Here is a 27,668-nt window from a genome sequence, read left to right as displayed (position 1 = left end):
AAAAACTGGCTGCCAGTCAAGAAAACAGCTGTGGAAGGCAGGAGCCTAGCAAGTTTCCCTTTGCTTGCAGGGAGTTTGGGGGCTCCTGGGGAGGCAAATGTCCAGGACAGGCAGGGTGGGACTGGCAGATGAGGAGGGAAGCTGAGCTGCAGCCTCCATCTCCGTGCTGTGCCCCGTTTGTCTCCCAAGCTCATCCCCCGGTGAGCAGTTGGCCTAATCGGCAGTGAGCTTGGTCTTGGTTCCCTCCAAGAACCTTTCTGGTCCCTGCACCCTGAGCCGTTCATTGCTGGGAGCCGTCCTGGAAGGTCACCTTAAGCTTCTACTCCCCAGCAGCAGTGAGTCTGAAAAGCGAAGAAACCCACAGGTTAAAACTGACTTCAGTCTGCACTGCTGCTCTTCCTTTTCCTTCTGCCATCCTCTAAGGGTCTAGCAGCTGGCAGGAACAGGCCATCTCTATTGTTTTTAAATTGCTAGTTGTGCACGTTCTTACTTTGGCACATGAATCCAGGGTGTTCTAAGTTTGTTTTTCTGGTCAGCTGGGAGCCTTTTGACCTCCTTCCTCTATGTAGCCTAAGAGCACACTCTTGTAAGGTGTGTTGTCTTTCATCTGGAGAGTGTATACAGGAGGCTGGAGGTTCCTTCTCGTCTCTGGGGATAGTTCAGAGGGCAGGCAGAGCTGTCAGAGTTGAAAGATGGTCATGCGTCGGCATTTTGGCTTAAACTAGTTATGCCAGGCGTCAGAACAGCAGCACTAGAAATGTAGTCAGAGCAAAGGTGCATGATGAGAAGTAGCACAGCAAGCTTTCTTCTTGTCACCATGCTGATGTCCCCTCATTGCTTGGGAGAGGTAGCCTCTTTAATAATAACCCTGTAAAACAGCCTTAACACTAACACAATTCTCAATTAAACTATTGTTTTTATTATTTTTTAATAGCACCAGATGGAACATTCTTGGCAGAAGGAACAAGAACACTTGATGTGCAGGAAGCAGAAGAAAAAGTGTCACAAGAAGGGCAGAGGGTAGAGGAAACTCAAGCACTTGAGGAGGCAGATTTTATTGAAGAGGAAGGAGAAGTTTGCACCAAAGAGGCAGGAGAAGAAGTAGAATGGGTGGGAGATTTGCTGCCGCAGGAGGAAATCCTGGCTGTGCTGCAGGCAGAGGGTCAGCTTGTGGTGGAGGAATCTGCTCCTGAAGAGAGTGCCATGGCAGAAGGACATCCTAAAAGACAGGTGACAGGGAAAGGAAGGGAGCTTGGCACAGAGCTGGCACGTGGGGAACAGGATGTTCTGGTGGAGGGGATGGAGAGCGAGGCAGATCTCGAAGAGCAGGAAACTGGGGAAGAGGAGCTGTCAGGGGGAGGGGATAACCTTGGCCGGGAGGAAGGCAGAATGCAGCCCGAGGGGCTGGGGGGAGCTGAGGACCTCTCTGAGAGTGATGACGAGGACACTGAGATAGAAGAGTCAGAGGGTGAGGAGAAGCTGGAGGAGGGAGAACTTGAAGAGAAAGACGTGAGAGGTGCTGTGTCTGCAGGAGACGAGAACCTGGAGGAGGGAGAACGTGGGAAAGTTGTGGGGAGTGCTGTGTCTGAGAGAGAGGAGAACCTGGATAAGGGAGAATTTGAAGCAAAAGATATGGGCAGTGCAGTGTCTGAGGGAGAGGAGAACCTGGAGGAGGAAGAATTTGAGAAAGACATGGGGACTGCTCTCTTTGAGGGAGAGAAGGAACTAGAGGAGGGAGAACTTGAAGAGAAAGATGTGAGAAATGTTGTGTCTGCAGGAGAGGAGAACTTGGAGGTGGAAGAATTTGACGTGAAAGATATAGGGAGTGCTGTGTCTGAGGGAGAGGAGAAGCTGGAAGAGAGAAAATTTGAAGTGAAAGACATGGGCAGTGCTGTCTGTGCAGGAGAGGAGAATGCGGAGGAGGGAGAATTTGAAGGGAAAGACATGGGGAGTGATGTGTCTGAGGGAGAGGAGAAGCTGGATAACAGAGAATTAGAAGATAAAGACATGGGCAGTGCTGTGTCTGCAGGAGAGGAGAAGCTGGAGGAGGGAGAATATGACATGAAAGATATTGGGAGTGCTGTGTCTGACGGAGAGGAGAAGCTGGAGGAGGAAGAATTTGAGAAAGACGTGGGGATTGCTCACTTTGAGGGAGAGAAGGACCTAGAGGAGGGAGAACTTGAAGAGAAAGACGTGAGAGGTGTTGTGCCTGCAGGAGAGGAGAAGCTGAAGGAGGGAGAATTTGATGAGAAACACATGGGGAGTGCTGTGTCTGAGGGAGAGGAGAAGCTGGAGGAGGGAGAATTTGGGAAAGATTTGGGGAGAACTGTGTGTGAGGGAGAGGAGAAGCTGGAGGAGGAAGAATTTGAAGGAGAAGTGATGGGCAGTGCTGTGTCTGTGAGAGAGGGGGACCTAAAGGAGGAAGAATCTGAAGTTTTAGACATGGGCAGTTCAGTGTCTGAGGGACAGGAGAATCTGGAGGAGGCAGAATTCGAAGGGAAAGACATGGTCAGTGCTGTTTCTCAGGGAGAGGGCGACATGGAGATGGAAGAATCTGTAGTGAAAGACATGGGGAGTGCTGTGTCTGAGGGAGAGGGGGAACTTCAGGAGGTAGAATTTGAAGTGAAAGATATGAGGAGTGCTGTGTCTGAGGGAGAGGGGGAACTTCAGGAGGTAGAATTTGAAGTGAAAGATATGAGGAGTGCTGTGTCTGAGGGAGACGAGAACCTGGAAGAGGGAGAATTTGAAGGGAAAATAATGGGGAGTGCTGTGTTTGATGGAGAGGAGAAGCTTCAAAAGGGAGAATTTGATGATAAAGACATGGGCAGTGCTGTGTCTGAGGGTGAGGGGGACCTGAAGGAGGAAGAATCTGAAGTGAAAGACATGGGCAGTGCTGTGTGTGCAGGAGAAGAGAACCTGGAGGAGGGAGAATTTGAAGGGAAAGACATGGGGAGTGATGTGTCTGAGGGAGAGGAGAAGCTGGAGAAGGAAGAACTTGGGGAAGATTTGGGGAGTACTGTGTGTGAGGGAGAGGAGAAGCTGGAGGAGGAAGAATTTGAAGGAGGAGTGATGGGCAGCGCTGTGTCTGCGAGAGAGTGGGACCTAAAGGAGGAAGAATTTGAAGTGAAAGACATGGGCAGTTCAGTGTCTGAGGGAGAGGAGGAGCTGGAGGAGGCAGAATTCGAAGGGAAAGACATGGTCAGTGCTGTATCTCAGGGAGAGGAGAACGTGGAAGAGGGAGAATTTGGAGTGAAATACATGGGGAGTGCTGTGTCTGAGGGAGAGGAGAAGCTGGAGGAGGGAAAATTTGAAGGGAAAGACATGGGGAGTGATGTGTCTGAGAGAGAGGAGAAGCTGGAGGAGGGAGAATTTGGGACAGACGTGGGCAGTGCTGCATCAGAGGGACAGGAGGACCTAGAGGACAAAGAATTTGAGAAAGACATGGGGACTGCTCTCTTTGAGGGAGAGAAGGACCTAGAGGAGGGAGAACTTGAAGAGAAAGACGTGAGAGGTGTTGTGCCTGCAGGAGAGGAGAAGCTGAAGGAGGGAGAATTTGGGAAAGATTTGGGGAGTACTGTGTGTGAGGGAGAGGAGAAGCTGGAGGAGGAAGAATATGAAGGTGAAGTGATGGTCAGTGCTGTGTCTGCGAGAGAGGGGGACCTAAAGGAGGAAGAATCTGAAGTTGTAGACATGGGCAGTTCAGTGTCTGAGGGACAGGAGAATCTGGAGGAGGCAGAATTCGAAGGGAAAGACATGGTCAGTGCTGTGTCTCAGGGAGAGGGTGACATGCAGGAGGAAGAATCTGTAGTGAAAGACATGGGGAGTGCTGTGTCTGAGGGAGAAGATAAGCTTGAGAAGGAAGAACTTGGGAAAGATTTGGGGAGTACTGTGTGTGAGGGAGAGGAGAAGCTGCAGGAGGAAGAATTTGAAGGAGAAGTGATGGTCAGTGCTGTGTCTGCGAGAGAGTGGGACCTAAAGGAGGAAGAATCTGAAGTGAAAGACATGAGCAGTTCAGTGTCTGAGGGACAGGAGAATCTGGAGGAGGCAGAATTCGAAGGGAAAGACATGGTCAGTGCTGTGTCTCAGGGAGAGGGTGAAATGGAGGAAGAAGAATCTCTAGTGAAAGACATGGGCAGTGCTGTGTCTGAGGGAGAGGAGAAGCTTGAAAAGGGAGAATTTGAGAAAGACATGGGGACTGCTCTCTTTGAGGGAGAGAAGGACCTAGAGGAGGGAGAACTTGAAGAGAAAGACGTGAGAGGTGTTGTGCCTGTAGGAGAGGAGAAGCTGAAGGAGGGAGAATTTGAGGAGAAACACATGGGGAGTGCTGTGTCTGAGGGAGAGGAGAAGCTTGAAAAGGGAGAATTTGAAGATAAAGACATGGGCAGTGCTGTGTCTGCGGGTGAAGGGGACCTGAAGGAGGAAGAAATTGAAGTGAAAGACATGGGGAGTGCTGTGTGTGCAGGAGAGGAGAACCTGGAGGAGGGAGAATTTGAAGGGAAAGACATGGGGAGTGATGTGTCTGAGGGGCAGGAGGAGCTGGAGGAGGCACAATTCGAAGGGAAAGAAATGGGCAGTGCTGTGTCTGAGGGAGAGGGGGACCTTCAGGAGGTAGAATTTGAAGTGAAATACATGGGGAGTGCTGTGTCTGAGGAAGAGGAGAATCTGGAAGAAGGAGAATTTGAAGGGAAAGACATGGGGAGTGCTGTGTTTGAGGGAGAGGAGAAGCTTCAAAAGGGAGAATTTGAAGATAAAGACATGGGCAGTGCTGTGTCCGTGGGTGAGGGGGACCTGAAGGAGGAAGAATTAGAAGTGAAAGACATGGGCAGTGCTGTGTTTGAGGGACAGGGGAACCTAGAGGAGGGAGAACTGGAACAGAAAGACGTGAGAGATGTTGTGTCTGCAGGAGAGGAGAAGCTGGAGGAGGGAGAATTTGGGAAAGACATGGGGAGTGCTGTGTCTGAGGGACAGGAGAAGGTGGAAAAGGGCGAATTTGAAGGGAAAGATGTGGTCAGTGCTGTGTCTACAAGAGACGGGAACATGAAGGAGGAAGAATCTGTAGTGAAATACATGGGCAGTGCTGTGTCTGAGGGAGAGGAGAAGCTGGAAAAGGGAGAATTTGAAGATAAAGAATTGGGCAGTGTTGTGTCTATGGGTGAGGGGGACCTGAAGGAGGAAGAATCTGAAGTGAAAGACATGGGCAGTGCTGTGTGTGCAGGAGAGGAGAACCTGGAGGAGGGAGAATTTGAAGGGAAAGACATGGAGAGTGATGTGTCTGAGGGAGAGGAGAAGCTGGAGAAGGAAGAACTTGGGGAAGATTTGGGGAGTACTGTGTGTGAGGGAGAGGAGAAGCTGGAGGAGGAAGAATATGAAGGTGAAGTGATGGTCAGTGCTGTGTCTGCGAGAGAGGGGGACCTAAAGGAGGAAGAATCTGAAGTTGTAGACATGGGCAGTTCAGTGTCTGAGGGACAGGAGAATCTGGAGGAGGCAGAATTCGAAGGGAAAGACATGGTCAGTGCTGTGTCTCAGGGAGAGGGTGACATGGAGGAGGAAGAATCTGTAGTGAAAGACATGGGCAGTGCTGTGTCTGAGGGAGAGGAGAACCTGGAGGAGGAAGAATTTGAGAAAGACATGGGGACTGTTCTCTTTGAGGGAGAGAAGGACCTAGAGGAGGAAGAACTTGAAGAGAAAGACGTGAGAGGTGTTGTGCCTGCAGGAGGGGAGAAGCTGAAGGAGGGAGAATTTGATGAGATACACATGGGGAGTGCTGTGTCTGAGGGAGAGGAGAACCTGGAAGAAGGAGAATTTGAAGGGAAAGTCATGGGGAGTGATGTGTTTGAGGGAGAGGAGAAGCTTGAAAAGGGAGAATTTGATGATAAATACATGGGCAGTGCTGTGTCTGCGGGTGAGGGGGACCTGAAGGAGGAGGAATTTGAAGTGAAAGACATGGGCAGTGCTCTGTCTGAGGGAAAAGAGCAGCTTGAAAAGAGAGAATTTGATGATAAAGACATGGACAGTGCTGTGTCTGCAAGAGAGGGGGACCAGAAGGATGAAGAATCTGTAGTGAAATACATGGGCAGTGCTGTGTCTGAGGGAGAGAAGAAGCTGGAAAAGGGAGAATTTGAAGATAAAGACATGGACAGTGCTGTGTCTGTGGGTGAGGGGGACCTGAAGGAGGAAGAATTAGAAGTGAAAGACATGGGCAGTGCTGTGTTTGAGGGACAGGGGGACCTAGAGGAGGGAGAACTTGAAGAGAACGACGTGAGAGGTGTTGTGTCTGCTGGAGAGGAGAAGCTGGAGGAGGGAGAATTTGAAGGGAATGACATGGGGAGTGATGTGTCTGAGGGAGAGGAGAAGCTGGAGGAGGGAGAATTTGGAAAAGACATGGGCAGTGCTGTGTCTGAGCAAGAGGAGAACCTGGAAGAGAGAAAATTTGAAGTGAAAGACACGGGGAGTGCTGTGTCTGAAAGAGAAGAAACGCTTGAAAAGGGAGAATTTGAAGGCAAAGTCATGGGGAGTGCTGTGTTTGAGGGAGAGGAGAAGCTGGGAAAGAGAGAATTTGAAGATAAAGACATGGGGAGTGATGTGTCTGAAGGAGAGGAGAAGCTGGAGGAGGGAGAATTTGAAGGCAAAGACGTGACTGGTGTTATGTCTGAGGCAGAGGAGAAGCTGGAGGAGGGAGAATTTGAGGAGAAACACATGGGGAGTGATGTGTTTGAGGGAGAGGAGAAGCTGGAGAAGGAGGAACTTGGGGAAGATTTGGGGAGTACTGTCTGTGAGGGAGAGGAGAAGCTGGAGGAGGAAGAATATGAAGGTGAAGTGATGGTCAGTGCTGTGTCTGCGAGAGAGGGGGACCTAAAGGAGGAAGAATGTGAAGTTGTAGACATGGGCAGTTCAGTGTCTGAGGGACAGGAGAATCTGGAGGAGGCAGAATTCGAAGGGAAAGACATGGTCAGTGCTGTGTCTCAGGGAGAGGGTGACATGGAGATGGAAGAATCTCTAGTGAAAGACATGGGCAGTGCTGTGTCTGAGGGAGAGGAGAAGCTGGACGAGGGAGAATTTGGGAAAGACATGGGCAGTGATACGTCTGAGGTAGAGCAGGACCTAGAGGAGGGAAAACTAGAAGAGAAAGATCTGACATGTGTTGTTTCTGCAGGAGAGGAGAGGCTGGAGGAGGGAGAATTTGAAGGGAAAGATGTGGGCAGTGCTGTGTCTGAGGGAGAGCGGGACCCAGAGGAGGGAGCATTTGTAGGGATAGACTTAGTACCGATTGAGCTTTCTGATGAAGAGGAGGACATGCAGGACAGAGGTTTCAGAAGGCAGTTCATGTTGGGTGGAGCCCCTGAGGGAGAGGAGGACCTGGGCAAGGGAATTTTTTCCGGGAAGGACGTTGTGACGATTCTGGTGTCGGGGGGAGATGACCATGCAGATGGAGTATGTTCAGGGAAGGATGTTGTGGCTGGTGCTGTGTCTGAGAGAGAGGAGGACCTGGAGGAGGGAGGATTTGAAGGGAAAGAGGTTGTGGTAGGAGCTCTGTCTGAGTGAGAGGACACAGAAGAGGGAGAATTTGTGGGGGAGAGCTGTGTGGAGCAATGTCCTTTGGAGAGCAGCCGATGGCAGAAACTTCCCTGAGCCAGAGCCGAGGGGGAGCTGAGGCCAGAGCGGGCGGGGTGAAAGCTGAGGGGGATCAGCCAGACCTCTGTGACAACAGGGGAGAGGGGGGTAGTGCAGGGAGAGCTGCTGAGAACACGAGCACAGTAAGGACAGTCCCCTGGAGGCAACCCAGATGCCCTGGGAGCTGCTGGCAGGGCCAGAGGAGCAGCAGCCCCGTGAGGTGAGTCCTGCGTGGGTCAGCTGCTGCCCCGCGCCCGGTCGAGTCCCCGGGCTCGTCCCTGCCAGAGGCAGCGGGTGCAGCACTTGGTCCCGTTCCTTACACTTCCCTTAAGTATCTGCTACTGCCACTGGGTAGGGGATGGTAAATCCCTTGGAGTGGCAGCTTCTACCCCCTTCCCTGTTCCCAAAATCTCCTTGCAAATGCCTTAGTTCTGGTGCTACGCTGGCGGCCCCTCAGCCCCTCGCCCCTTGCGGAGCAGCTCCCGCCACCCAGCAGTGCAGCCCCAGGTCAAGGGCAGCACCGGCTCCTCTGCTTGCTCTGGCAGCTGCTCTTAGTAAATCTCTTACAGTGGTGTATCAGTAGCTCAAAGCTTAGCGTGTTTTTTGTAAAGCTAATGTTTTTCTCGTCGTTTTGTAGGATGTTAGAAGCCCAGACGCGGTTGTCGCGCCCTCAGTACAGGCCCAGGATGGGGAAGAAACTCTCCCCTAAGCTTCTTCTGCTGCTGCCTCAGTGCTCTGTCCCGCAACATTTACACAAAATGCTGCATATTTGTGCCGGTCGGGAGCAGCTTCTCGGTGTGGAGCAGACAACTGAAATGAGCCAACCCACGAACCATCACTCCCTCGTGCTCATGAAGACCATAACTGCAAGGATTATTCCACAGCTGTCAGGCTCGCTTTCCTAAAACACAGGAATGTTGGACTGGCTGAACCTCCCTTCCTTCCCTGGGCACCGCTTGCTTCTGCCGGCTGTTGGGTGGGGGGGTGAGGGTAGATGTGCTTTCTGTGCTTGTGTTGTTGTGGAATAAGAGGTTTCACGTTTGTGTCCATCCGTGTCTGCGTGCTGACTGCATTGTTCTGTCCGTCATCTGCGTCTCGTCTGCGGACGTTTTGCTGAGAGCCGGGGCTGTCTTCGCTGCAGCGCAGGGCCCCGGCACACGTTGGTGCTTTGCTTCCGACGAGCGCGTCGGGGGAAGCTCAGCAGATATGGGGGACGGGCGGTCCCGGGGGCGGCAGTGCCCTTGCCCGGGGGTCTTTAGGTTGGGGGCTGCCTCCACCCCACGCTGCAGGCAAGCGACCCTCGGGCGTGTGCCGGAGGGCTGTGCTCTCCTCGGGGACCCGGGCGTGTCGCTGGCCACACTCCAGGGACCGCCCGGGACTTGGAATCGTTGAGAGCTCTTAAATCCGAACAACTCCGGTTCACATTTATAAATGGTTCAAGCCCAGCCTTTTGCTTCTGCTGGGCTCAGGCGGGAATAGCTCCCCGGGCCCACGGAGTCAGTGCGGGCTCTGCAGGAGGGGTGGTCGGTGTAAAGGGTTCCAGCCCAGCGCTGGCTGTGATCTCCGCTGCCGGAGCCCCCCCAGCTCTCGCGCAGCCCCGGGGCCCCCGCGAGACCCCTCCAGCCCCTGGCACCTGGCAGGCGTTGCTCGGTGGCTGCAGGATGCTCTGCCCCGGCACGGCGGGGCCGTCACCGTGTGTGCAGGTTGGGCAACGGGGCTGAAACGAGCGGGATTTTGGGTGGATTTGACACGAAGTCACTGAGGATCAGTCTACATGGGAGAGGAACTTCCAATGTGATCAAGTAATCGATGTTTGTTCCCTCCTGTGCTGAAGACGGTTGCATTTGTGTTTTCAGTCCAGAGTTTATCTCTGCTTTCTAACTGAATATTTGTGCTGCTGACGCCGTGTCACACAGATCCCCTGCAAAGCAAATGCCTCTGGCTTGTGGGCATGACTGTGCGGAAGCCGCTGGCCAGTGCACGTGGGTGATGCAGTTCAGGGGCCACGGGTGACCGGTGGCAGAGGGGGGAGCACAGGACTCTGCCTTGGCAGGGAGTCCCCGGGAGGGTCAGGATTAAAGCTGAGGCTGCGTTTAGGCAGGCCCCGAGCTGCACTGGCTCATCTGAGCGGCTTCGCTGAGCGCAGGAAGAATATGCTCGAGGTGGGAGGGTTGATTCCTCCGGTGCAGGCCAGTGCCGGAGCCATCTGCACGGCCTCTGCGCGCGCTCAGACAATCCTCTCGCTCTACAAACCGGGAGAGGGGTCCCAGCTCCAGCCGGGCTACGTGCTGTGCCCGGGAGCCGCAGCCCCCCAGGAGCCCCGAGTGGCCCCGTCCCATGTCCCCAGGGCTGCGGCTGAGCCCCCGTCCTTCCCTTCCAGGGCCCAGGGCTCTTTTTGGGGGTAGAGACACCTTTAGAGAACCCCGGCACTGGGAGCGTGCTGGAGGGGCTGGAGGGGCGGGTGGGTTGGCAGCGGCAGCAGACAGCTTCACTAGTGCCGCTCGGCCTTGGGGGAGAGCAGGCGAGTGGGGAACCACGAGGCAGCCGATCTGCTGAGGCGCTCGGGCTGCAGGAGACCCGGAGCACCAGGCAAGGCCCAGATGGACGGTGCAGTAGTGGCTGGAGGGAACTGGAAAGCTGACAATTCCTTATTTAAAGTACTTATATGGCACTTGTGCATACGAATTTAGCAATTTGGGAAATCAATCCTTTGTTTAGGAACGGATTGACTCATACAAGTTCTTGTATTGCTCTAAAAACCACATTTCAAATACTCTGGTTTTATATAGAGATCGGGAAAAAAAAAGATCAGATTTCCCGAGAATACTCCACAATTTCTGAGCTCATACTGTATTGGTGAAATCATGTTTTCTCTCATGCTTCCTTCTGACAGCCACATTTACAGGATGGATACAGGCAGAAACCACCGTACTCCACCCTGAGAGCTCACCCCTCTGCCATACCAGACAGTTTCCCCCCGCTCACGTATTCACCTTTTTCCTCCCTTTTGGACACGCTGGCAATGCCACGGGCAGCTGCTTGGCACAGCGCAGCTGCAGGGCGATGTGAGCCTGACTCATGCCTTGGACACTGTGCGTTGAAGGACAACAAAAGCCCTGTAAGAGTTAACAGAAGAACACACTACTCCCATTACTGTAGTAACTCAAGGTGCTGGGGGGGTGTCCTGGGGGCTCTGGAGGTAGGGCTGCCCGGTGCCCGTGCCCAGGGAGTCTGTCTCCTTCCCCCTCCCCTCCCCAGCTCTCACTTTACTCCTGGGCCGGCCCTGGCCAGGCCCAGCTCCAGCTGGCCAGGAGCACACACACAACCCCCCGGGCATCCAGCGGGCAGGAGAAACCCCAACACCTGCCCAAGGGCCTCACTCCTCACGGGTGACCCCAGTACTGACCTCAGCCGGGCCCCAGCTGGAGCAGAGGCTGCACCTCCAGAGACCAACATGGCCGCCCGGCAGCCCCGTGCCCAGCACTGCAGCTCCCAGCATGCCCCGGGAACCAACATGGCCGCCCAGCAGCCCCATGCCCAGCACTGCAGCTCCCAGCATGCCCCGGGGCGCCGGTTCCCGCGGTCTGACCCTGCGGGGACACCGTCCCCCGGCCCGGCCCCGCCCCCCAGCCCCATGGCCGCCTCCCCGGGCTGCTCCGCAGTGAGAAATGCTGGTGAGGAGCCGGGCAGAGGGGCAGAGCAGGAGGAGGGTGGAGGGGAAGGGGACAGCGGGGGCAGGAAGAAAGAGAGTGGTGAGCCTCAGGACGGAGGGACAGAGAGAGGAGAAGGGCAGGAAGGAGGACAGAGGGACGGACAGACTCGCAGGGCGAGTGAGCGGGCCGGGGGGCGAGAGACAGCGAAGGCACCAGGAGAGTGGAGGGACAGAGACAGGGGACGGGGAGCAGCAGAGAGGGACGGAGGGGAAAGGGTGAGAGGGAAGAGCAAGGGAGAGGCAGGGGCAGAGAGCAGGGCACAGAGCAAGACAAGATGGAAACTGTCCCTAGAGACCGAGAAACAGGGTGTGGGTCAGGACAAGGGGCAGAGAAGGACAGAACAGCGATGGCCTCCGGGATGGAGACGGAGGAAGAGCGGAAGGGGATGGGGAGCAGGACAGAGGCCCAGAGAGAGGGCCCAGGCAGCTGAGCAGGGGAGACAGTGGGGAGAGAGGGGACAGGCTGCAGGAGACAGAGGAAAAATAAGGCCAGGAAGCAGCACGTGGTGACAGAAAAAAAGAGAAGGACAGGGGGAGGGAGAGAGATGTGGAGAAAGGAAGAAACTAGCAACAGGCTGTATCACGTCTGTAAACTGTGGCGAAGCTGTTGAGGGTGCCAGTTGCCTGCAGGGATACTGAATGTTGTGTGTAATCTATAACTTTTAATGTACTACAGAGCGAGTAATCCAAACTTGTTTTCACAGATTTGAACGATAAACCGTAAGCTCTTGATCCAGCGTAGCATAAAACAGACCTGCACCTGTTACTAGGAGCTGCTGTACTTGAACTTTTTTCTCAGAGTTACCGATGAAATGCTACATCTAGTGCCAAAGGAAGAGAACTTCCTGCTCACGCTCCGTGCAATTAAACTGTGGGCAAAACATGAATAAGGTGATTGTTCATCATCTTTAAGCTTTTCAGAGACACCCCACGCTGAAAAAATAAGACCATTGGAAGTACTTCAGCTTTGGATAGCCATTTAAGTGACAGTTTTCAAGCGAATACCTGTTCTTTAGTTTAGATTCAAGGTCTGTGCGTGGGGTGGAGTGGGTGTGTCTTTTAATGGGGGTAGAGTGGGGAGAAGAGGGGAGTGCCTACAAGACAAGGTGCTTTATTGCTTATCAGGAACCTGACTGCAGACGATAAAAAAGCCAAGTTAAGTATAAAAGCCTGATCCATAAGGAATAAGAAAGCATTGTTTGCACATGTGGCTAGAGCAAGTGCTAGAAGAATGGCAGAACTTTTTTCTTAAGGGAAGTTGGAGTGAAGCAGTAGCTGTAGCAGTGTAGGCAAATTTCAGAGTAGCAGTATTTTGGGGAGTGGTGTGGGAATGATCCTTTTTCTCATCGCTGTTAAGGACCAACAGTTTTGGCCTCATGGCACTGCAATAACAACGGGACTTTTGAGGCTGAGGTGTACTGAGTATTCTATAGTTTGTGAAGTCGGTGCTGCAGATCTGAAGGAATATCCTTGGGTATTGAAAGACTGCAGGCGAACTGCAGTGTATGTGCTCCAGGACATGGCATTTACTCCAGCCTGCTGGGATTTCTTGGTGGGGTTTCCTGGGCAATGCTGGTAGCAAGCACCTGTCCACTCTATCCAAAGGCTTTGGCTTCTGCTCTTGTGAACAAGTTGTTGTTCTTTTTTTTTTTGGTGTTTTTTTTTTTCCCCCCCGAAATGGTAAGAGCTATTGTTTATTCTAATTTGCAGAAAGAAGTAACACTTCTGGAGTAGTTCTTCGTCTAAGATGTAGGTTGTCAACCTTCAGTCCTCCCTGAATTGCATGGCAGAGTTTAGATGGACAGTTACTGGCTTTCTTATATAGGGAATGGCCAAATCCTGAACTGCTGACACAACCCAGAGACAGTAATCTTAATTTACCACTGTAGGACCCTAGGGTGTGTAAACATAAGCACAGTTGTTTTAACATCCCAGGTGAACCCCTCAGACCGGTACCGTGTAATGGGGATCCTCGCCCTGGCCTCTCCCCAGCAGAACTCTGCACACAAGGGATCTGCATCCCTGCCAGCAGTAACAGGAGAGGAGTTCGAACATGGTAAAGTCCTTCCTGTGCTTGTTAAGTGATTAAAAAATGTAATTCTTGCTATATGAAACCGCATTATCTGGATTGGTACCTAAGCACAATTCATAAGAGAAATGATCCTGCCAGCATAGCGCTTTTTGAGCACCAATAGTTCAGTATTTCAAACAAGAAGACATCGGAGCAATTAAAAAGGGAACATGTATCTTGCAAGACAATGCCTGAAGAGGCAGTTAATTTGGAGGAAGGAGAGACTGGAAGAGATCTCCAGGCCCATCAAAAGCTTACTGACCTCCATAGTAAGCGATGAGGGGTTGGCTGGTTGCTTCCTCTGATTCACGGACTCAGACTCTACAACGCGGAGAGTTACACAGCAGGCGTGTTTCCTCCAGCACCTGGGTGCAAGGGGATTTCTCCAAAAGGTTGCACACCAACAGCACATTTTAACAAATACTTATAGAGTGGGGATCTACGTATTCATTGGATGGCATAACACAAATATCCATATGCGTAAGTGAGGCTGGGTTAGCTCTAGAGGCTGGTGTCAGCAGTCGATGTTCTCTTTGCATCTGCCCGTTGCCTCCTGGTGGGCGTCTCCAGGGTCTGTTGGAGGAAGGCTCACAGTCCTCCTCACCTTGTCTCACTTTTCCTCGGACCACACACAGATTCTCTTAGCCAGTTTCTTGAGCAACAGGAGTGGTTCCAGAAGGTTTACCACCTCTATCTTATCTAAAACCACCAGTATACTAGTTTCTACCAACCTTACATGGCTACCTATCCACTACAAAACCAGACTTGTTAAAGCACATCTGCTTTCCAAGGACATGTCTCTTATTTTTGCTGAAGACAGTGGCCCTTGGTCAGCTTTCACAGAGCAGTCAGGGCAAGCAGGATTATTAAGCAACATTCAGAAATCATTATAAATTGCTCTAAGTAAATAAGTTGCAAAGCAGGTGATCATTTCCTTCGATCACCTCCTTTCTTTATTTCCCTTGGAAGGCTGTTGCAGAACCCAAATCTTCTAAGCATTAAAGTGTTTTCTTCCAGTTTGCAGCTTAAAGTTACTCAGGGCCAGGCAGTACACATTTTTTCTGGTGCTCCCACCCTTCAATCTTAGTAACTCTCCTCCCTAAGCGGTATTTCCCTCTTCTGCATTGACAGGAGTCACCCCATTCTTCTCCCACTTGCTTTGCTGGCCCGAGCAAATCCCGCACTCCTGTCGTCAGCCCGCACGTCCGTCTGCCATGTCCCAGCGATCCCCGCAGCTCTCCTCGCCAGTTCTCCCAGGGACAGTTCATCTTTCCAGGACGTGCAGGACCAGCAGGGCCACCACGTCAGACGAGCTGTGCTCTCATCGGGGGCATTAACTCCCCTCTGCAGCTCCTGAAAACACTGTGCCTGACACACGGCGCTGCAGCGCGGCCTTATGCCCCCATCAGGCTGTTGGCTCCCGGATGCCCTCTTGTGCTTCCCTTGAGCTCCCTGTAGTTCGTCTTCCCCCTCCTCAGTTTTGACCAGCCAAAGAACGTCCAACTTAGGACTCTCAAATTCTTCCCACTCTTCTAAATAACTTTGTGGGGGTCTCAGCCTTCTGCCCTTCAGATCAGTGGCTTATCATAACAGAAGAAGGATAGCAGTGTTTTTCCCCAAGTGAGCAAATACTTAAGCTGCTTGTTCAAATAGAACAATTAAGAGAAAGGGAAAAAACCAACAGCTAATTGGAAAGTGGAAAGTTTAATTTGGTGCTGCAGCAGCTTGAATACTTCTGCTGCAGCTGTAGCAGAGGGCTGGCACTTAAATGTCTGATCAGGATGAAAGCAAAAATCCTTCCACTAAGGTTTCAAATTACAAAATAACTTCATCTAAGGGAAGACAGAATGTATATATCTAAATATTGCTGTGTGTTCCTAGTGCCTCTCAGCACAATGATTCTCTAATGGCAGCAAGAGCTTACTGGTATGAAAAGTTTAGGTGTTATTTTGAAGCAATTTACAGTTAAATCAGCAGTAGTGAGAAAACAGCCAAGAATCTGACTTGCAGAATGGGAGATGATTCGTGACTTTCTCCTCAGCTTTTACTGTGAATGGAGTTTACAGCTCTCAGTACTTGCGAGTGCCAGACTTTGTTAGGATTGGTCAGGTTAGGAACTCAGCAGGCTGCTTCATTCATCATTGTGATTTTTCAGTCAACAAAGACAGAAAGGCGGCCAACAGGTACCAGTTTCATCTGGCTTTTACCTGGGTGCAGAATGAAGGTTCTTTCTGGAATCAAAACCTGCGTCTCTATCAGGATATTGGCTATTAGGGGAAGCGACTTTTTCCCACCCTTTGCTTCAGTAAAATCTTTTTGGCCCAGATGGCTTCTCCTGAGGCAGAAATGTGCAAGTACTGGGCCTGGACTGCTGCAGCACCCTCATCCTTGTCTGGGCCAGCAGCTTCTGCGTGGTCACTTTCTGGTGAGTGGCGGTGATGTGTCACCCAGGCGTTGGGCTGTCTGGGCCGGAGCTCTCCCTCAGAGCCCAGCTGGCTCCTCAGGCTCGCGTCATGGGGTCGGGGGGAAGCAGAGGCACCGCTTTGCTTGTGCAGCATTTTGCAACTCGGCTTATTTTCAGAGCTGGCCCTCTGCCCTCTGGACACAGCCCTTGCTCAAGCTGTGCACTGTCAAAGGGGTGAGGCAAGGCGTGGGCTGAGGGGGGGCTGTGTGTAGGCAGTCGATCCCGTTTGGTCCCAGGAAGCCCCACGTGCAGTTCTGGCAGAGCTGGGCTGTTGCTCCTGGCTCTGGAGAAGCCCCGTGTCTGTGACAGTGCTCCTCAGCCCAGGGGGATCCCAAAGGCTGCAGAGTTGCAGGATCAAAAGGGGCTCCTGGAGAGACACGGCTCGGTGAGGAGCAGAGCCTCCTTGGCTTTGACCTTCTCTGTTCTCCATCTGCCCAGGAGAGCAGAAAGACTTGCTTTTCCCTCCTCCCGCTGCTCAGCTGCTGTCAGTCCCTAAGCTGCTGGGTGCAGTGGGAGCCTCTTTCTGGGAAGGCCCAAGAACAAGGGGAGAGCTGCTTTTTGGCCAGGTCCTGCTGGTGTCGGAGTGGCCTGAGGTCCTGGCCCCTGCCTCCCGCCCCGCTCCCGGCTGCTCTGGGGAGGAACAGCCTGCAGTCCGTGTGCTCCAGCTGCTGGGACAGGAGCACAGCTGCAGAGAGGGGCCCTCAGGAGTGAGGGGAAGCAGAAGCATCAGCCTGATGCTTTCTGCTTCGGCTAGGAAACCGCTTCGCCCCTTGAGAAGCGAACTTGACCCCAGAGGTCAGGGTTTTCCCACTGTGTGTGTGGGGGGAAACAGCCCGACCCCAGGTTGGTGGCAGCGGGGTGTGATACTGGTTCTCCTGTCTCTGCAGGTCCCACGGGAGGAAAGAGCTCTGGCTGGACACCTTCCTCAGGTGAGCCCTGCTGCAGTAGCAAACCTCCGGCGCCAGCGTGGCCATCGGTGGGATGCTCCAGCTGAGCAGAAAGGCAGCTCGAGAGCTGGGGGAGAGGTACCCCCACTGCTGGGGCAGCGGCAGGGCAGCGCTGGCCGAATTGCTCAGCCTTGCGTTGGTAAAGTAACACTGAGCCGATCCGGCTGCCGCCACTTGCTCCTTCTGTGCCTGGATTTCTTCTGATGTAAATGGTGCTGGAGGGGCTGGCAGGGGAGAGAGCAAAGCCGGGTTCAGTGATACAGAGCTCTTCCTTTGTCCATTCCCTGTGCACAGGCAAAGGAGCAGAGCCCAGGAAATGCCGGTGACCCCGTTGCCCTTGATTGGTCTACTCATGAAAGTCTTGGGCCTCAGTGGCTCTGTAAGTGTCTCTGGGTTTCCAGCTGGGTCAAGGGAGTGACTCTGCTTTCTAGCACAGACTATTAGAGGAGTTTCTCCCACTTGGCCTTTGTTCTCTTTTCTAGGTGCTGACGTTAACTGCCCCGACCGTCAAGGCTTTGGTTCAGTGCCAGGCAAAAGTAAGCAGTGGCTACATTTCTCCTCCTTGGCGTTGTGTATGGGTGGGAGGGCCCCAGGAGAGGAAGGTCGGCCTTTCTGGGGTGGGAAGCCATCGGGACACAGGCCTCTTCCTCCCTGGAGGAGTTGGGGTGGAAGTCTCCAGTGCCGGGGTGGGAGCACAGAGGGGCAGGCTGTGTTCCCTGTGCTCACGCCGGTGCCCTGTGCCCGGCTGCGGCTGTTGTGGCCCACGCGGCAGCCGGGAAGGGTGCTGGGGCAGGGCCCTGTGGGGCAGGTCCCGAGGAGCTGGGTGTGGCACAGGCCTGGGGAGCAAACACCCCCACGGGGCTGTCCCGATCCAACACCGGGGAGGGTTCTGAAACCATCCTGAGAGCCAGACTGAGACGCAAACGAGGCTCCCAGCGACCCGGGCAGCACTGCCGCCATTGGCCGAGCGAAGCCCCGCCCCCACCCGGTTTCCTAGCGACCATTGGCAGCACTGCCGCCATTGGCCGAGCGAAGCCCCGCCCCCACCCGGTTTCCTAGCGACCATTGGCAGCGATGCCGCCATTGGCCAAGTGAAGCCCTGCCCCCACCCGTCTCCTAGCAACCCAGACATCGCTGCTGCCATTGGCCGAGCGAAGCCCCGCCCCCACTCGGTTTCCTAGCGACCATTGGCAGCACTGCCGCCATTGGCCAAGTGAAGCCCCGCCCCCTCTATGTCCTAATAATGCCCGGGATGCGACCAGCAGCAGCGATCATTTGAGGAGGAGAAAGCGAATAGTGAGGAGGTGTTGAGTAGCGAGGAGGAGTCGTGTAGTGAGGAGGAGGAGGAGGATTGCGGCGATCAGTGCAGGCGATCAGGGAGGAGGAGGAGGCGGCGAACAACATCATGGCCATGGCGAGCAGCATCGGGACATGGCAACCAGTGCCACCAGCAGTTCCCAGGCGTGGCCGGAGCCAGACCCAGACTCGACAGGCTCCTCGGCAGAGCTGCCCCTCGCCACACCAGGAGCGCCGGCCCTTTGACCTGAGCTGCGCACCGCCGCAGTGAGTGGAGCCTGGGGGGCCCGGGGATGGTGTTGGGGGGCTCCGGGTGGGGTGCTCAGGAGGGCTCTGGAGGGCCCAGGGCCAGTTCAGGCAGGCTCCGGAGAGCAGGGGGGGTGTCTGGGGGCCAGTCTGGTCACTGTCCCTCCCGTGCGGGCCCGGGTGGTGGTGACAGGGGGGCCATGGGGGACACGGTGCAGTCAGGGTCACCCCTTGCACGTGAACGGGGTGAACTGGGTGGCTGCACTCGTTTCACGGCCCTGGCCTTTCGATTCTGTAAGAATAACGATGCAGAATTGAGCACCGCAAACAGCTGGAAGCCCTGAAGGTGTTTCCCGGCGCTCGGCGCAGGCAGAGCGGTGGTTCTGGGTACGGGGTTTGGCCGGTGGGAGCCGTCGGTTGCAGGTCGGCGCCTTGAACCCGGCTCCTCTGCGCATCCCGGGCCCCTGGCTGCGGTGACAGCGTGTGCTGGGAGCGGGGCCGTGGCCTCAGGCCTTTCTCTTGTTGTTGTCCGGCTTCAGAGCTGATCAAAATGCCCCATCTAAATGTCGCCTGCTGACTCGGGTCAGTTTGTTCGGTAGCTGTATCACGGTGTGGTTTCTGACAAGCACGGCAGTAGTAGTTGCGGTTAATAACTGTGGAAGCCAGGGCAGTTCCTCCAGGTGAAGTCCCTGAGGCACAGTGCGGGGCGGCGGGTGGCCCAGCTGCGGGCAGCGGCTCCCCCTCGGAGCAGGAGGGTCAGTGTACATGTGTCAGAGCCCTGGCTCCTCACACAGCAACAGCCTCCTTCTGCGGAGATGGGGCATTGTTTTCCTGGCTTTTCATCTTCTGAACAGATGGCCTCGGAGAGAGAGGAACCCACTGGCTGTATTCGCCTGGCATAAGCTTGGAGGCCCCAAATAACAGTAAACATTTTTGCTGAGTAGTGTCATAAAGGCAGCAGTTACCTTCTGGATGCCTGTACTGGCACATAGATGGCAAAATCCCGTTCTCTGTGACGGACTTGCACCATCTTTTGAGTCCTAGGCCCACACGGGCCTGTTCGGCCATTCCCAGCGGGGACTCACAAAGTCCTTACTGTCAGGATTTAATGCCAAATCCCAGTTCTGCAGAAAACTGCTTTGCCAGCATCTGCTTCCCTCTCTGGAGACCCTGACAGCATCTCTTTGTGGAAGTGGGACATGCATGACGGTGGCTGAAGATTTTCTTCGGGAGGGAATGGCACTCAGGTGCCGGGTGCCTGGGACGTCTCCTCAGAGGAGTCTTTGTTCCCCAGCGGAACGCGCTGGGCCGGTGCCCCTGCCTTGGGGGTGTTGAACTTGCCGTTTGTGGTTGACAGCCTGTGGTGAGGCTTGTCCTGCCTGAAAGACGGACGAGCCTTTCTTGTTCGTGTCCCCAGCAGACACGGTGCGAGATCCAGCAGGTTGCTGGGGTGAGGAGTGGTCTCCCCCAGGGCAGGGCTGGCTGGCTGAGGGGCAGAAAGCTCCAGCTGGGGTGTGCGACACCGGGGCTCCGGCTCCCCGTGGCTCCAGCAGTGCGGAGCTACAGCTTTGGGGTTCTCTTAGATTATGTCTTTGGGGAGCAGTCACTGATTTAATTGCACTGTAAATTGTTTACTGCAAAGATTTGCTTTACCAAACTGATGCAGGATGCCTGCTGTGACTTTGTCTCAAAATCCTTTCAAATGAAAAAGAGCGGTCTTAAAAATCATTGTGATACACAGCCCTGGCCCTGAGTACAGTGCGCTGTGCACCGCAAGCTGAGAGAAACTAGATACTGTTAATAAATAGTAGCGGCAGTGACACTACAACGAAAATCCTGCTGAATGCGGAGTTCCAAGTGGACAGTTCCTTAACTGACTAAAATCCTGGTCATCAGCTCTGCTCTGGTTTGTGTTTGGTTTTGTAATCCCGATTTGCTCTGTTTCGGTAGAATGGCTAGTTAATGCAAGGGATATGTAAATTGGGGAATATTCTTTTTTCCCATGGTATATGGTCCCTCAATTTAAAATTCTAGACAGGTGAGAAGCAGAGAGATTTTTGATGGTGACCTTTCCCTTTGAAACTCCAAAAATCTAATCTTTAATATAATGTAAAGTATATTCTCATCTATGATAGTCAGCAAGGTAAAGAACATTGTGCTAGTTTGAAAACAAACTAGTGGGAGACAGCAAGTCAGAATAACAATGTAATAAGGAAAAAAAAAATAGAAAGGCAGATAACACTGGGTTAAACTAAGAGAGTCAGGATACAACCTGACACCCTGTTAATCAGGGTGGTGGTAGCAGTCTGGTGGAATGGTGGCTGCAGTCCCCGCGAAGCAGTGATCCCGTAGAAAAAAAAATCTGCTCTTCCTCAGAAAAGTCCAGTGGTGTCTAAGTAGCTCCTGTCCTCTGGAAATCCAGTGGAAAAGAAGAGAGTCTCTGGTATTTAGAATCTCAGGTTATATCCAGGATGGAATGCTGGTGTTCTCCCTCTGCTGGAGCATCTCCCAACGGGATAATGAGTCACGCTGCATGGCATTGATGGGCCATTAGCAGAAAGATAGTCTGGAGGGGCGGGGGGAGGGAAGCAAGGAAACACTGCCCCACCTGATTTCAACAGCTCATGAGGATGGTAATAGAATACACTGCAACCCAGGACAAACATTTATTAAAAAAAAAAAAAAGTGGATGCCCATTGAAAAGGCATTGTTAAAATGGGATGTCACCATTTCTCAGCGACTCCGTAGTAAAAGTGCCACATCTGGAACATCCCTGCTGAAGAATTTTGAGGAGATTGCTTCACTTGAATCAGTCTGGATTTGGCATGAATTTGGAGAACTCTACTCAAATTTAGATGCAAGTGAAGAAGGATTTTGAGCAAAGTAAAAAAAACAAACCAAAAAACATCAGGAACAAACAGTGTACATCACATCCAAGGGTGACATTTGTATATAGTTCTTAAATAATTAAATCTCTGGAAGAAAACTTCTCAGACGTGGACTTCTGTTATCCTTTTGTTGGTAACACGTGCAGGAGCAGAGGACTAAATGAGACCAGGGGTCTGCTTTGCTCAAGAGCTTGTTTCTGACAGTCATCGAGTTAGGAAACTCGTGACGTTTCTCAGATAACTTGCTCTTGGGGAGGTGCTGCACAAGCCTCAGGCTGCGTTGCTCTGTGGAGCCAGCAATGAGCCCAGGTCCATGCTGTGCCGGCGCCAGTGCCCGGCATGTTCTGTGCGGTGGCCCTTGTCCCGATCCGATATCGGGGAGGGTTCTTAAACGATCCCAAGAGCAAGTTTAAGACACAAGCGAGGTCAGATGCCGTACAACCTTATGAACTTTATTTTTTATAACAACTGATAAGAGCGATAGGACAGAGAGCAAAAGAGAGGAGAAAGTCAGAATTCTGAAGCAAGAAAGCGGTCGAGGTGCAACTAATTACCACCACCACGACCAGGGATCCAGCGATGTTCCGTCGGCTCGTTCTCGGTGCCGATGATGATGTTCCACATTCCTGGCTCCGTCGGAGTTCCCAAGAAGCATCATCATCCTGAGAGAGGAGTACACAGTCCTTTTATAGTGGCCCGTCCCCACGATTTCTCCAAAAGTCTGCCCGTTTCCACGGGGGCTTGTTGTGATGTGTGCCGCCCCATGGTCCTCCATGCGTGCATGCCCAGGTGGTCACGGTGGTCTTGCTGGCGGGGGTCGACCTGCTTCCTCACTGCCTACCGTCTCACGCCGCCTACCCGGCCCGCGCGCAGGTGTAGCTTGGTGGGCGCTACCAAGGCCGCTGTTGTTCCAGCCTCGGGCGGACGTTGTGGATTCATTGGACACTTTCCATCTCCCTCAAGGCGTACTCCTTCGCAACAACAGGGTGCTGAGGCCAGGAAGTGGTAGTCGTGAAGCAGCAACGTTGAGACAAATAAAGTTCAAAAAGTCCCTTACAGCCCTGTGCCGCTCTCCTGGGCGAGAGGGGCCTTCCCCCGGCAGAGAGCTCGGGCTGCCCGCCGCACCGTGCCTCTGCCGAAGCCCAGGGCATCCAGCTGCCTTCTTTCCCGTGGTTTAATGGGTCTTGGTTCAGGCCCAAAACATTTCCTCATTCCCTCCAGTACCCTTTTGAACCTTGAATTTAATTCAGCATTTTTGAGGACCAGCCTGTTCATCATTTATATGAGAAAATACATGTACAGACTTCTTTGAAACTGAAGTTGCTACATCCCTCTGCTCCAGTGGGAGTTGCATTTTAGCTGCTTGTTTGGTCCATGAAATGTTAGATGGAAGGAAGTCAATGAAAAGGAATTGGATTGACTTTCTCCTCTGCCACTGTGTGCAGCTGCCAGGTGATAGCATGAGTCAATCCTCAGCACAACTGATGTAATCTGGTGGTTTCAAAAGCAAATGCAAACAGTGGATTTAAAAAATAACGTAGAACAGTTGCTGTAGTACTGGTGTTTCACCAACGTGCATAACCGGGTGAGCTAAATCATTTGTCTCAAGTTTAATTTATTGTTGGTAGGCTACCTGTGAGATTCTTGTGAAACCCCAGATAAAATTGCTGTAAATCCATGATCTCTTTGGGTTTTTTGATTTCTTTTTCTTTTTTAAAAAGCGTTCGTTGTTTTGTTGAGTACGCCTTTGTGTGAGGTAATTCAGCCTAGCAACAGACATGTATCTTGAATTATCCTATTGAAGGATGTGGAATACAGGTACGGTGGCATTTAAATGTAAAGCCAAAGGAAGCAAAGGAGTTGAATCTCTTGTTGTGTAATTAAAACACAACCTGCCTAGAGAGCCCAAGGGTCAGGCTGAACGTATTATGCAATAAATTTATGCGCTCACAAATGTGAGTGGACTTAGAGTATTAAAAACTGAAGCCTACTGTCACTTCCTTTGTTATTGCTCCTGTCTTCCAGAGGGTGAAGTCGGATAAGGTTGTGCTGAGAACTATTTAAAACTGTGTCTGCTGATTACGGATGCTTCAGTTTTTGTGTTCAACTCATACCTGAGGTTCAGCTTTTGGAACCTCTGCTCTGAGGTAGCTGTGATGATTCCCCTCTGTTGGGTTTCCAGGGATGCAGGACGTGCCTTGGGTAGAGCAGGGGAGGGTCCTGCTTGGATGGGCTGCGTGGTCTGGTTCTTCCTTTGTTGGTCTTACAGCTTCTCACCAATAAATAGGAGAGAGATCAATTTGTTCACTTTGGATTGTTCAAGGTACGCATTAGAGAACCTTTAGCGTATTGACTCGGGAACTGGAAGAGACTTGAGGAGGCCTTGCATTCATTTTTATTGCTCTGGATTCAGAGGAGGACTTGGCACCCCTGTGCCAGGGCTCTGGGAAGGGGAAGAGCCCAGCAGAGAGGAGCCCGGCCCAACCCTTCTGGCCTCTAGAGCAGGGCAGTCCCGGGAGTCCGCTGGACCAAACAGCCCTTCAGAGCCGTGGTGATGCTGTCTGGTCGGTCTCTCTCAAGCCTCGGAAGCGCGCTCTGAAATCTCGGAAGAGTCTGTTATCTGCGGAGGCTGTTGTGGGGGTTGGTCTCGGAGGAGACCTCCAGGGCTGGGCTCTGCTGGAGCCTGTGCCTTGGTGGTGCTACGCCGTTCGGTGCGGAGCTGCTCTGTCTGCTGTAGACGTCTCTTCTTTCTGATAGGAATCTTCCAGAGGCTGTAAGATGTTGCTTTTACATAATCTGATGGGCATTTACCTGACAAACTGTTGGGCATGATTCAACAAGACAGCATTTTGTGCAGCAAGCTATTGCGCAGGTCTCTGTAAATGAAGCTGTAATAATCTGGCTGTCAAGGGGCTTATATGAATCTGTATTATTGCTTTTATTTCAGATTACTGGAAAGCTACGATAGCCTGAGAGACAAACACTTGGGTGAATACTTCAAAAATACCTGGGTAAGACGACATCTTCAGAGATCAGGACTGGTGAGACTGAAAAATTTCTTTTTCTGAGAAAAAACGAAGAGAATTATTTGTTTCTCTTAATATTGTGCAAGTCAAATCACTGATAGTCCTGTTGCTGATTTGTTAGAGGTATGTGTTGTCACTGGTAAGAATTTGACCAGCCAAACACGTGCAATTCTGCTGTGCCAGATCAAAGCCACACGATCACACTGTGACCAAGGGTGGGGTGTTTAGTCAGAGCATTCCCCACTCCGTTGTTCTCTGCCGTTGGTCAGCTGGATGTCGCAGCAACACGGGGCTGTGGCGCTCACGGCTGCACTACTGGAGTCAGAAAGGCAGAAGGAGGGGTAAAGCGGGGCTTGGGGCTCAGCTCCATGAGCTGAGCGGTTTTTGAAGAGACTGGTGACAGCTGAGGAGATGCTGTAGGTGGCGCTGGGCACGTCTCGGGCCTAGGGGCCGCCTGGGGCTGTGAAGGCGCTGGCCCGCGGCTGCTGGTGGGTGAGGGTGTCACGCCAGGAGTGCCGTGCTGACCGTCGGGTCGAGGCCACGCTCCGTGGAGGATCACGCTCCCGCTCCCAGCACACCTCTGTCATGCAGCAGTCGCGACGCTTGTCTGTGTGATCTGGGAACAGGGGCTGAACGGATTGAGGCGGGGTAAATACTGGAGAGCCGTGGCTCAGCCCCGAGCTGCTCAGCAGTGCAGTTCCAGGAAGTTATTGCACACGTCGCTGTATTGCTGCACGATTGGGGCTGTGTGAGAATGTCTGTCAGTCTGCTTGTATTTCACACCCCGGCAGAAGAAGATATTTCATGGAGAGGTCTTGGTAAATTCAGAATGGTTTTATGTTTTTGCTGCGTACATATCTTTGCTCATTGGAGTTTGCCTCTGCAAAATCTTTCCGTTTGCAAATACACAGAATCCTATTACAGAATCACAGAATCGTTCCGGTTGGAAAAGACTCTTGGGATCATCAAGTCCAACCCTCAGCCCTACTCTACAAAGTTCTCCCCCACACCATATCCCCCAGCAGCATTGATTCTCTTAGGTTATCGATTCTCAGAGGTTTTTAAAATGTGAAATCTAAGCATCTTTGACTCTAATAGCTATTTAAATAGCTTCAGTGTTATGTTTTTAAAAGACTTTAATGGAAAGCTGCAGGATTTGGTAAAGGTGAATGTGCTGAGCATTTTAAAAAATACTTATGCACTCCTGGGTGTGACTCTGTCTAGCACAAGCAGATGCCACCCCTGTGCAGTAGGAAGGCAAGTATTTAATTGCCCTCCACTGACTTGGGCAGCGGCCCCTGAAGAGCAAGGCTGAGCCCACAGCTTTTAGGAAATGTGACTGGGGCTCTCCTGCCCTCTTCGGTTGGCTGATGGGGTCCCCGGGATCGAAGAAACGACAATTCTGTGCTCGGAAGGTGATTTCCACCACTGTGACAGAAGCAGAGGTGGTAACTAACTGGGAAGAGAAGGTAGCCTTTCTGGGAAATTGGGCTCCCTTTAAAAACGTACCTTGTTCTGTCATGTCCTTCTCAGTTACATTATATTTGTTTATGGCAGATCTCAAGAAGTGGCAGAATAATACCCGAGAAGGAATACCGGCTAAATACTCTACGGGAGGAACACCTGAAATACGTACAGGAGTACCTGGCTGGCACCGTGTTTAATAAGGCCCCTGACAGAGAGGTATGCATTTACCAGCGCCGTGTGAGCCATGTCAGGTACTCCCCTGCTGAGAGCCAGGGGCTGTGGACTCATACTGGACTGTTTGTGGTAGCTGCGCCCTGGCGGTGCCCTGAAAGGCTCTGTCCTGCTGGGAAAAGGACAGTCGTTGTGCTTGACATCCCCGCGTGAAACCTCCGCTGGCCTCTGGTTGTCAGCCCGCAGCGTCATTCATCAGAGCGTACGCTGTCCTGGCTCTCGTGCTGCCCTTCGGCTCTCATCAGGTTGTGGGATGATATGCACAGGGCTAGCTGGCTTAAAAGAATTCCAGTCGAAACAGTAGTTGGAACATGGTCATATATCTCACCTAACACAAAGTTTGGGCACGTTCCTGTTACGTCTCAAGAATGGAGTTGGTCCCTACAACTTTACAAATGCTCAGTTGTTAATTGCCGATGTTAACTTACAGAGGTGTCATGCAAATGGGTTGAATCAATAGTGGTTTTGTAATAGGGCTCGGTGAGGAAAACAACCAGGGAGCAGGCAGGTGATAAGCAGAGCAGAAGCGTTATTACCTTCACTGACATCTCATAACGTCCATTAACGAGGTTTCTCTCTTACATTGATAGCGTCATCATCAGCCAGGAGCAGAGAAGAAACCTGCGGAGAATGGCAGGAAGGAGAAGGCGCAGAAAGTCAAGGTAAGGCTGGAGTGCTCCCCAGCGCTGGGGGGACGCGGCAGCTTTGCCCTGGGTTAAACCACAGCCGTGGGTCAGGCCAGAGGCTCGCTGAGCCAACGGCTTTGTCTCTGATGTTTATGGAAAAAGTACAAGAAACAGATAAGTAGAGGATGATCCTGCCCCAGGTTCCATCTCCTTCCTCTAGCCAGCAGTTCAGGAACTTCAATTCACACCCCTAATTCCTTTGGAATCTACTTATTTTTTTGGTTCTGCAGTGTTCTTGGTTGTGGAATTTAATTACGAGTTGTAGGAAATGGCACTTTCTTGCATTTCTGCACAATAATTAATGTATCTGCTGTCTGATAATTGGAGCAATTTGGTGCTCCATTGTTCTCCTTATGAAAAGAGTTAATACCTGTTCTTTTCCAAGGCATTTGTAGTTTTACACACCTTTTTCATATTCCTTCTCAGTTTTCCAAGCTGAAGACTCTCAGTCTATTGAGGCTTTCGCCCATGAGCCATTCCAGGCTTCTCTTCTCATTGCTGTTGCCATTTTTCAACCGTTTCTAGTTCTACTCTTTCTGTTTCGAAACGGGGAACCAGAAGAGGATGAATAATTGAGGATACACGTTGCAGTTCTTCTAGTAATTCTAGACACTATCTGCTCTTGACTGCAGCTGCACACTGAGCTCATATCACACCCTATTTAGCAGAACCATCATGTAAGTAATGAAAAGAGGTTTCAGAAGCCTTTGCTTTGGTGTCACGTAGGCAGGGCTTGGTTCTGTAGTTGTTAGAGTCACGGAAGTCCCACAGAAGTCAGAAGTTCTTCTCCCCATGAAGTCACTTGGACTCACATGGGAAAAGTTGTTCTCATTCTGGCTGAGATATACTCAGCATCTTTTTTCTTTATTAGGAGCCTGTGTCCATCGCGAAGAATGCATTGTGAAGCTAGCTGCTGCTTGGAGCAGCTGAAAACCAATGTCAAATCTTTCTGATTTTAAATAATACCTTTATGAGGTAAAGGAAGGAGGAGATTTTCATGACAGACAGCGATGGCTGTGGTAC

The 27,668-nt window shown here is 52.2% G+C and overlaps 2 protein-coding genes across 2 annotated transcripts in view; both read left to right on the top strand.

Moving 5' to 3' along the window:
• Positions 1-16,791, top strand: part of LOC141971170 (uncharacterized) — a 35,574-nt gene extending 18,783 nt beyond the window's left edge. The window contains 2 exon segments of the mRNA XM_074928331.1: positions 935-1,646; positions 16,746-16,791. Of these exon segments, the coding sequence (XP_074784432.1) occupies positions 935-1,646; positions 16,746-16,791 (758 nt within the window).
• Positions 16,792-17,121: 330 nt separating this feature from the next.
• LOC141971169 (uncharacterized) overlaps positions 17,122-27,668 on the top strand; it is a 35,614-nt gene continuing 25,067 nt past the window's right edge. The window contains 5 exon segments of the mRNA XM_074928330.1: positions 17,122-17,184; positions 17,288-17,341; positions 25,819-25,944; positions 26,550-26,621; positions 27,517-27,545. Coding sequence (XP_074784431.1) covers positions 17,122-17,184; positions 17,288-17,341; positions 25,819-25,944; positions 26,550-26,621; positions 27,517-27,545 — 344 coding nt within the window.

This window comes from Athene noctua, chromosome 28, assembly GCF_965140245.1.
Source record: "Athene noctua chromosome 28, bAthNoc1.hap1.1, whole genome shotgun sequence".
NCBI classification, from domain to species: domain Eukaryota; kingdom Metazoa; phylum Chordata; class Aves; order Strigiformes; family Strigidae; genus Athene; species Athene noctua.
The sequence above is the reverse complement of the archived record's forward strand: the minus strand, read 5'-3'. Positions and strand labels throughout refer to the sequence as shown.